At 47.5% G+C, this 10,188-nt stretch overlaps 1 protein-coding gene across 1 annotated transcript; it reads left to right on the forward strand.

Annotated features, from left to right (window-relative positions):
* The first annotated feature begins 264 nt into the window (after window positions 1-264).
* On the forward strand, window positions 265-6,919 carry ERVV-2 (endogenous retrovirus group V member 2, envelope). Its single transcript, NM_001307970.3, is given in 2 exon segments — window positions 265-482; window positions 4,445-6,919. A coding segment is annotated over 1 exon segment (1,608 nt). The 5' UTR covers window positions 265-482; window positions 4,445-4,825; the 3' UTR covers window positions 6,434-6,919.
* The last annotated feature ends 3,269 nt before the right edge of the window (window positions 6,920-10,188 follow it).

The raw sequence follows: 10,188 nt of genomic DNA on the forward strand, positions 1-10,188 counted from the left end.
CCGCACTCCACCCTGGGCGACAGAGCGAGACTCCGTCTCAAAAAAAAAAAAAAAAAGAAAAAAAAGAAAAAAGAAATAAAAGCCACACCCCTGGGTGGAGATTTGAGATGCTAAGGAGACATGTGATGTGTGCATGAACAGTCAGAGCACATTCCTGCCCAAAGGACTTCCCACAACATGCTTACTAATAATGCCTGTGCACGGCCCCTTCATGAATAATCATGTCAGGTTCTCATTAAAAGGGTCAGGCCAGCATTAGTAAGGACAGACTCCTTTTCAGGAGCCCACTCGGTTCTGTCGTTCAGGGTGTCTCTTCTTTCTGAGCTCCTGTCTCTTTAAATGAAGGGCATTTACCCTTTAACTCTTTCTGCGCATCTCTTGAATGAATCCAAGAAGACCAAGAACCAGAGGACTTCCACACCCCTCCGGGTAACATCTGGTGTTTTCAGCTGGTTACCTGGTTACCTCGCCTGGTTATCCGGGTAAGTGCCAAAAAGCTGGTGCCAGATTCTCTGGCTGACGACCTCTGCTTCTTTCTGCACTGAAGAACCTCCTGCCCTAATGCAGTTCTGGCAGCTTTAAGGGGAGGGGTTTTTCCTCTTAGGCTCTGTTCACTAACAACTGCCCAATACCATTTCCCTTCAGCCACTGTCACTCTGCTCCCTCTGGCTGATTTCTCAGCTCACCCTGAGGGGTGACAAGCAGAGGAGGGAAGACTTTAAACTCCACACTGAGTAGATCTGAGACACATGGTGAACCTTCCTGCAGGAGGCTTGTGAAGGTGGCAGGGAATACACCTGGCTGTGCAGTGACTGGGGAGCTTCATATATATACTTTTTTTTTTTTTTTTTTGGGACAGAGTCTCACTCTGTCGCCCGGGCTGGAGTGCAGTGGTGTGATCTCGGCTCACTGCAACCTCTGCCTCCCGGGTTCAAGCGATTCTTCTGCCTCAGCCTCCCGAGTAGCTGGGACTACAGGTGTGTGCCACCACGCCCGGCTAATTTTTGTATTTTTAGTAGAGACGGGGTTTCACCATATTGGCCAGGCTGGTCTCGAACTCCTGACCTCGTGATCCGCCCACCTCGGCCTCCCAAAGTGCTGGGATTACAGGCGTGAGCCACTGCGACCAGCGCATATCTTTTAACTAAAACTGCAATCCTGTGTTAAGTCAGCTCTTACACTTGCCGTTCATGGCCGTTCACTCCCCTGAACACAATATGCCCCCACCGTTGATTAATCTCCCAGGTCACTCTGCTTACTCTTTGCTGTCCCTCTCCTCGCCGCGGGGATTTCATGAATTCTTCCTGCAGGTGCAAGCCTCTTGCAGGGCCTGTTTATCCAGGACCTGCTGTGTTTGCTTCACTCAGGCGCCAGAGTCCTTTGAGGGCCTATGCTGATGTTTATACTTTTTTCCTCAGAAATGAGACAGCTTTGTCCTTTCCCTTGCCTCCTTTTTCACTGGAGGGACCAGCACTGGGAGGATGCCTGCTTAAAGAAATCCCTCATTTTGGCTGGGCACGGTGGCTCATGCCTGTAATCCCAGCACTCTGAGAGGTTGAGGGGGGTGGATCACCTGAGGGCAGGAGTTCAAGACCAGCCTGGCCAACATGGTGAAACCCCATCTCTACTAAATATACAAAAATTAGCCGGGCGTGGTGGTGCACGCTTGTAATCCCAGCTACTTGGGAGGCTGAGGCAGAAGAATCGCTTGAACCCGGGAGGTGGACATTGCAGTGGGCCGAGATCGCACCATTGCATTCCAGCCTGGGTAACAAGAGCCAAACTCTGTCTCAAAAAAGAAATCCCTCATTTATTATTGGGTCCTTCTCCGCCTGCCTACTCTTCAAGAATGCCTCATTCTGGGACTCCTCAACAGAACTGCCTGGCTCCTCCAGAGGGTCACCTGTGACCACTTCCTTACTCTCTAGTTTCTCTGTACAACCAGGGTTTCCAATGGGCCACAGGGGACCTCTTTCTCCACCTCATTAGGCCATTGTAACAGACCCATGAAGTACTCAGGTCCTTTTTGCTTTTTGTTGAATAAGCTGATAGAAAATGCTTCTCACATTCCCCTTGCTGTTTATGTGATCATATAATCAACTTAACAGCCCAGTTCACTAACTCTGAGCCCCAGGGGGGCTTCCATGCTTTTTAAGCATTTTTTTCTGTATAATCCCCAAGGAACCTTTTAAGAGTGGGGGAAGATACAACATCTTTTCCGTTCCTGTAATCATCAGTATTAGCCCAATATCATTATGTATTAAGAAGACCTAGGCCGGGCGCATTGGCTCACGCTTGTAATCCCAGCACTTTGGGAGGCCAAGGTGGGCAGATCACCCTAGGTCACGAGTTCGAGACCAGCCTGATCAACATGGAGAAACCCTGTATCGGCCGGGCACGGTGGCTGACGCCTATAATCCCAGCACTTTGGAAGGCTGAGGCGGGCAGATCATGAGGTCAGGAGTTTGAGACCAGCCTGGCCAATATGGTGGAACTCTGTCTCTACTAAAAAATTAGCCGGGCCTGGTGGCATGGATCTGTAATCCCACCTATTCAGGCGGCTAAGGCAGAAGAATCGCTTGAACCCTGGACACGGAGGTTGCAGTGAGCTGAGATAGTGCCACTGCACTCCAGCCTGGGTGACAAAGTGAGACTCCATCTCAAAAAAAAAAAAAAAAAAAAAAAAGAAACCCCATCTCTACTGAAAATACAAAAATAGTTGGGCATGGTGGTGGACACCAGTAATCCCAGCTACTCAGGAGGCTGAGGCAGAAGAATCTCTTGAAGCCAGGAGGCGGAGGTTACCGTGAGCCAAGATAGCGCCATTCCACTCCAGCCTGGGCAACAAGAGAGAAACTGTCTCAAAAAAAAAGGACTTTAGAAGTCCCTTCTCTGCAGAATTCAGCAGGGGCACAACTACTGGGCTTCCTGCAGAACCAAGGTCACTGGGAACACGAGAGAAGAGAAGAGAACTACTCTCATGGCAGACGTTCTTCCACCCATCCTTACCCAACACGGAAGAGTGGAAGGCATCACTGCTGGGCATCCCTAAGAAATCCTTCTGAGCAAAACAATAGGAAGGAATGCAAACAGGAGAGCACATGGTAGGGCTAATTCCAGAGCTCCAAGGTGAAGGACACTTCACCCTTGCAGGCAGAGGCATGAGACACCTCATTTAGGTCAAGGATTGGAATGCCTGACCTTTATGAGTCACCAAATAGGTAAAGGGACACTTCCTCTATCCTGCATTCTCCCTTGTCTTGTCTTTCAGATGAGTAATCAGATATTTATATCCCAGGATTCCCCTCCTGGATCCCCCTGGAATCTGGGATAAGGTTGATCCCCACATTGTAAAACAAAAGAGACTGATTTTCCTTTGCAATATAGTTTGGTCAAAATATGAACTAGAAGGGCCAAAGGTGGGGAGCTTAAATGTTAATACCATATTCCAGCTTGACCTTTACTGCCAACACCAACACAAATGGTCAGAGGTCCCTTATGTGAAAATCTTCATGATCTCGTGGGAAAACCCTGATTTTTGTAAAGGCTGTAAAACAGGCTCAAAACAAAAAGAAAAAGAAAAGAAAAAGGAAACAGTCAAGTGCAGTGGCTCACGCCTGTAATCCTAGCACTTTGGGAGGCCAAGGTGGGCTGATCACCTGTCAGGTGACCAGGTGGCCAGATGACCAGGCTGACCACCTGATCAGGTGACCAGGCTGGTCAGGAGTTTGAGACCAGCCTGGCCAGCATGGTGAAGCCCCATCTCTACTAAAAATACAAGAAAATTAGCCGGGCATGGTGGCAGGCACCTGTAATCCCAGCTACTCGAGAGGCTGAGGCAGGAGAATCACTTGAACCCAGGAAGCGGAGGTTGCAGTGAGCTGAGATCGCACCATTGCACTCCAGCCTGGGAGACAAGAGCAATACTCCATCTCAAACAAATAAAAATAAAAAATAAAAAAGGCCAGCCACAGTGGCTCATGCCTATAATCCCAGTACTTTGAGAGGCTGAGGCAGGCAGATCATCTGAGGTCAGGAGTTCAAGACCAGCCTGACCAATGTGGAGAAACCTTGTCTCTACTAAAAATACAAAATTAGCTGGGCATGGTGGTGGGAGTCTGTAATCCCAGCTACTCGGGAGGCTTAGGCAGGAGAATCGCTTGAACCTGGGAGGCGGAGGTTGCGGTGAGCCGAGATCCCGCCATTGCACTCCAGCCTGGGCAACAAGAGCAAAACTCCGTCTCAAAAAAAAAAAAAAAAAAAAATACAAGCCATTCAAGAGTTTGGACAAAAGGAACTGCCTGCTCTCAACCCTTTCAGGAATCAACACCCATTATACCAACCAGGGTCAAAAAACCTGATCAAAACCTGGAGAGACGGGTCATCTGGGTCTGAACTCCCTTATAGAAAGGCCCCTTTACTGTCTTACTTTCCACCCCAACAGCTATCAACATTTCTGGCATCTCCAGTTGGATACATCAGTCTCAAGTAAAACTGTGGGAAGGTCCCGAAGAACCACACAAACAGAATTCAGCACCTGAGCATTCTTGTGAGCCACTGGAGAACTTAAAATTCCACTTCAAGTGAAAAGATAAGTAAAGCCTTCTCTCCTTTCACCCAAAACTAAAGTCAATCTCAGTACGGGGAATCTTGGTTGTGGTGGCATTGGTTCTTCTCCTTATTTTGACCCACACTGGCATGCCACCTGAAGTCCCGATAATAGCCTGTTTTCTCACTAAACACTCCATCTAACCATTTCATTATTTGTCTCTCCTATTTTCACCACTTTCCTTTTGCTTTCACAAAGCTTAAGGGAGAATCAGCTATGGCAGAGAAATTCCTTTTCCTGTATCTTTCCCTCCTTCCCATGCCCCTACTCTCACAGGCACAGTGGAGTGAAAATTCCCTTGTCAGTTTTTCCAAAATAATTGCTTCGGGAAACCATCTAAGCAACTGTTGGATCTGCCACAACTTCATCACCAGGTCCTCATCTTACCAATATATTTTGGTAAGAAATTTTTCTTTAAACCTAACATTTGGTTCAGGAATCCCTGAAGGCCAACATAAATCTGTTCCGCTCCAGGTTTCGCTTGCTAACTCAGCGCACCAAGTCCCCTGCCTGGATCTCACTCCACCTCTCAATCAAAGCTCTAAAACGTCTTTCTATTTCTACAACTGCTCTTCTCTAAACCAAACCTGTTGTCCATGCCCTGAAGGACACTGTGACAGGAAGAACACCTCTGAGGAGGGATTCCCCGGTCCCACCATCCATCCCATGAGCTTCTCCTCAGCAGGCTGCCACCCTAACTTGACTCACTGGTGTCCAGCTAAACAAATGAACGATTATCGAGACAAGTCACCCCAAAACCGCTGTGCAGCTTGGGAAGGAAAAGAGCTAATCACATGGAGGGTTCTATATTCGCTTCCCAAGGCACACACTGTCCCCACGTGGCCAAAAACTACTGTTCCCCTGGGAGGGCCTCTATCCCCTACATGCAATCGAACTATTCCAGCAGTGTGGAAATCGCAGTTACACAAGTGGTTCAACAGCCACATCCCCCGGTGGGCCTGTACCCCTCCTGGCTATGTATTTTTATGTGGACCGCAAAAAAATAAACTGCCCTTTGACGGAAGTCCTAAGATAACCTATTCAACCCCTCCCACGGCAAACCTCTATACTTGCATTAATAACATCCAACATACGGGGGAATGTGCTGTGGGACTTTTGGGACCACGGGGAATAGGTGTGACCATTTATAACACCACCCAACCCAGACAGAAAAGAGCTCTGGGTCTAATACTGGCAGGGATGGGAGCGGCCATAGGAATGATTGCCCCATGGGGAGGGTTCACTTATCATGATGTTACCCTCAGAAATCTCTCCAGACAAATAGAAAACATAGCTAAGAGTAGCAGAGATAGCATCTCTAAACTCAAGGCCTCCATAGATTCTCTAGCAAACGTAGTCATGGACAACAGATTGGCCTTAGATTACCTCTTAGCAGAGCAGGGTGGAGTCTGTGCAGTGATCAATAAATCCTGTTGCGTTTATGTCAATAACAGTGGGGCGATAGAGGAGGATATAAAAAAGATCTATGACGAGGCTACGTGGCTCCATGACTTTGGAAAAGGAGGTGTTTCAGCAAGGGCCATTTGGGAGGCGGTGAAGTCTGCCCTCCCCTCCCTCAACTGGTTTGTCCCTTTACTGGGACCAGCAACAGTTATACTCTTACTTTTTGTCTTTGGCCCTTGTTTCTTTAATTTACTGATTAAGTGTGTCTCTTCTAGGATAAAGCAATTTCACATGAAGTCCCCCCAAATGGAAGGATATCAGCTAGCTGTCATTGGAGGCCCCAGCACCTATAAGCACATCTCCCCCTTGGATGCCAGTGGGCGAAGATTCCGGGAAACTATGGAGGAATTTCCTCTCTGAGACAGAGCAAGAGAGGGAGACCCTGATGACTTCTTCGCCCCATGTCAGCAGGAAGTAGTTACAGAAGACCCACGACGTCCTTACACCCAAAGGTTTTCAGGGTCTCCATCTCTTGAGGAGGAAAATATTAGGGTAGGCAGGTAGGCAGGCGTGAGCAAGCAAGAGAGCCCTCGGGAAAGGAATCTTTAGAAACGCAGCCCACTGATAGCTGTAGTGATGCTGCCCACAGACAGTCAGCACTTCTCTAATAACCCATCCTAGAACAGCCTTTTGCTTTTTTTTTTTTTTGAGACAAGTTCTTGCTCTGTCTCCCAGGCTGGAGTGCAATGGTGCAATCTCGGCTCACTGCAACCTCCACCTCCCAGGTTCAATTGATTCTCCTGTTTCAGCCTCCTGAGTAGCTGGGACTACAGGCATGCGCCGCCATGCCCGGCTAATTTTGTATTTTTAGTAGAGATGGGGTTTCACCATGTTGGTCAGGCTAGTCTCAAACACCCAACCTCAGGTGATCCGCCCACCTCGGCCTCCTAAAGTGCTGGGATTATAGACGTGAGCCACTGCACCTGGCTACTCGGAACACTTCTGAATGGCACGTTCATGAATAATCATGTAAAGTTATCATAAAAACATCTGCCCAGCCATTAGTAGGAGTAGACATATCCTTTCGATCAGCCCACCCTGTTCTGTCTTTCTGGGTGTACTGTTTTGATGACTTTAAAAGCTCCCATAAAAACTAAGGCATTAGGAGCTGGCTCATTCTTCTGATGTCCTCTCTTTTTAAATAAAGGTTACTTAACCCTTTAACTCTTTCTGTGTGTCTCCTGACTGAATTCCTTCTTTGAGGAAGACCAAGAACTGAAGGATTCCCCACGCCTCGTGGTAACCATAGCTCTATGAAGGATTTAGTGCATCTGAACTAGTAAATACGGGCTGGGCGAGGTGGCTCACACTTGTAATCCCAGCACCTTGGGAGGCTGAGGCAGGCGGATCACCTGAGGTCAGGAGTTCGAGACCAGCCTGGCCAAAATGGTGAAACCCCATCTCTATTAAAAATACATATATTAGCCAAACGTGGTGGTGGGCACCTGTAATCTCAGCTGCTCGAGGGGGTGAGGCAGGAGAATCGCTTGAACCAGGGAGGCGGGGGTTGCAGTGAACTGAGATTGCACCACTATACTCCAGCCTGGGCGACAGAGCAAGACTCTATCTCAAATAAATAAATAAATAAATAAATAGATAAATAAATAAGCTAGTAAATACAAACTGCACTCAACTGTCCAAGAAATACTCTTTATTTATTAAACATTGGGAAAATATAATTAAAGGCAAAATAATTTTCTCCTCACCCAGAAAACCTGTCCACAAAGGAAAACAATAAATTGATAATCCCAGCCCAGTTAGTGGCTGGTGAATGCCTCTACCTTAATCAATACATGTTTTGAAGCAGTCAGCATCTATTTTTTCATGAGAGATGACTCCAGAGAACCTGGTCTTTGCTTTGCCTGGTAGGTGAGGAATACCTTAATCTTATCAGAAATATATAAATTGGTCGGGTGTGGTGGCTCCCGTCTGTAATCCCAGCACTTTGGGAGGCCGAGGCGGGTGGATCACAAGGTCAGGAGATCGAGACCATCCTGGCTAACACGGTGAAATCCTGTCTCTACTAAAAATGCAAAAAATTAGCCGGGCGTGGTGGCGAGTGCCTGTAGTCCCAGCTACTCAGGAGGCTGAGGCAGGAGAATGGCGTGAACCCAGGAGGCAGAGCTTGCAGTGAGCCAAGATTGCACCACTGCACTCTAGCCTGGGCGACAGAGCAAGACTCTGTCTCAAACAAAAAAAAAAAAAAGAAATATATAAATTATCTGGTTTTGCACAATATTTACTAAATTTCTCTACTCACCTACTCACCCACTGTGAAGACAGCACAATTTGAAATGGACACCATTCCCTTGTAATGGAACACAGACTCAGCTTCTGCTCCACAACAATTAATAGTAATAGCAATACTAAATGAAATATTAAGTAGTTTCATGTAAGTACATATACAATTGATAGTTTGTTATTATTTTCAGTTTTGCAATTGGTACAAATTCCATAGAATAATTTTTTTTCTTTCTTTCTTTCTTTTTTTTTTGAGACTGAGTTTTGCTCTTGTTGCCCAGGCTGGAGTGCAGTGGCGTGATCTTGGCTCACTGCAACCTCCGCCTCCCAGGTTCAAGCAATTCTCCTGCCTCAGCCTACTGAGTAGCTGGGATTACAGGCATGCACCACCACCCCCACTAATTTTTTTTGTATTTTTAGTAGAGACGAGGTTTCTCCATGTTGGCCAGGCTGGTCTTGAACTCCCGACCTCAAGTGATCTGCCTTCCTTAGCCTCCCAAAGTGCTGGGATTACAGGCGTGAGCCACCGCGCCCGGCCTTTTTTTCTTTCTGAGATGGAGTCTGGCTGTGTCACCCAAGCTAGAGTGCAGGGGCGCAATCTTGGCTCACAGCAACCTTCACCTCCCAGGTTCAAGCGATTCTCATGCATCAGCCTCCCAAATAGCTGAGATTACAGGTGCCTGTTACCATACCAAGCTAATTTTTGTAAGTTTTGTAGAGATGAGGTTTCACCATATTAGCTAGGCTGGTCTCAAACTCCTGACCTCGTGATCCACCCGCCTCGGCCTCCCAAAGTACTGGGATTACAGGCGTGAGCGACCGCGCCCAGCCTCTATCTTAATTTCTTCTGTGTTCATGAGCTTGTGGCAGACATGTGGCTCTCCACTGTCCTACCTAGGAATTGTGCCTTAGGAATTAGAGTTTGAATTGAAAGAAGCCACCTTAATGGTGTTTGGTTGTTGTTCATTCTCCTCCGGCTGGCAGGAGATAAGGACAGAGTCCCCAAAGCTGCTAGAGAGCTTAAGGTGAATATAAAACATTAAAACTTCATTTACTTGAAAAGCCAGCAGCCAAGAAGCTGCTCAAGATTAATGCCAATGATGTCTTGCTTCCTGGCATTCAGGAACATTCTTTTCCCCTAACCCTGACTCTTTCCTCCCTCTCTATCCCAATCTCGGTCACCTTAAGGAAATGTTGAGTATTCTGAACATTTTGGGGGAAAAGAGAGATTCAAACTTTTGTAGCTCTGTTGGTAAGAGGTCTCGCAACCACCATCAGAGGAGAAATGTTAGGTGCAGGAGTGTCTCAAACCACCAAGACCTGTGGGGCCAAGCATGTATGGGGCCCAAAGGAAGAAGCCACTGAGCCTCAGGACCCTCCAGATGCTGGGAGGTACATGCAACAGCAAGCAGTATTATGCTTGTATCAAGCACTCAAGGACAAAATAAGGCCACCTAGCTGTCCCAGCCTTCCCTGACATGATTTTCACCTATGGCTCTGGGTTTCTTTGGGGACCTTCAACATAAATGTAATTCCTCCTTCTCCTTCATAAGCTTGAAATAAGAATAGGTTTGCTAGCAGTCTTTTTTTTGAGACAGAGTGTTGCTCTTATCGCCAAGGCTGGAGTGCAGTGGCGCGATCTCAGCTCACTGCAATCTTCGCCTCCTGGGTTCAAGCGATTCTCCTGACTCAGCCTCCCAAGTAGCTGGACTGCAGGCGCCCGCCACCACGCCCAGCTAATTTTTTGTATTTTTAGTAGAGACAGGATTTCACCATGTTGGCCAGGCTGGTCTTGAACTCCTGACCTTAGGTGATCCGCCCACCTCAGCCTCCCAAAGTGTTGGGATTACAGGCTTGAGCCACCACCCCCAGCC

The sequence above is a fragment of the Pongo abelii genome, chromosome 20 (assembly GCF_028885655.2).
Source record: "Pongo abelii isolate AG06213 chromosome 20, NHGRI_mPonAbe1-v2.0_pri, whole genome shotgun sequence".
Classification (NCBI taxonomy): Eukaryota; Metazoa; Chordata; class Mammalia; order Primates; family Hominidae; genus Pongo; species Pongo abelii.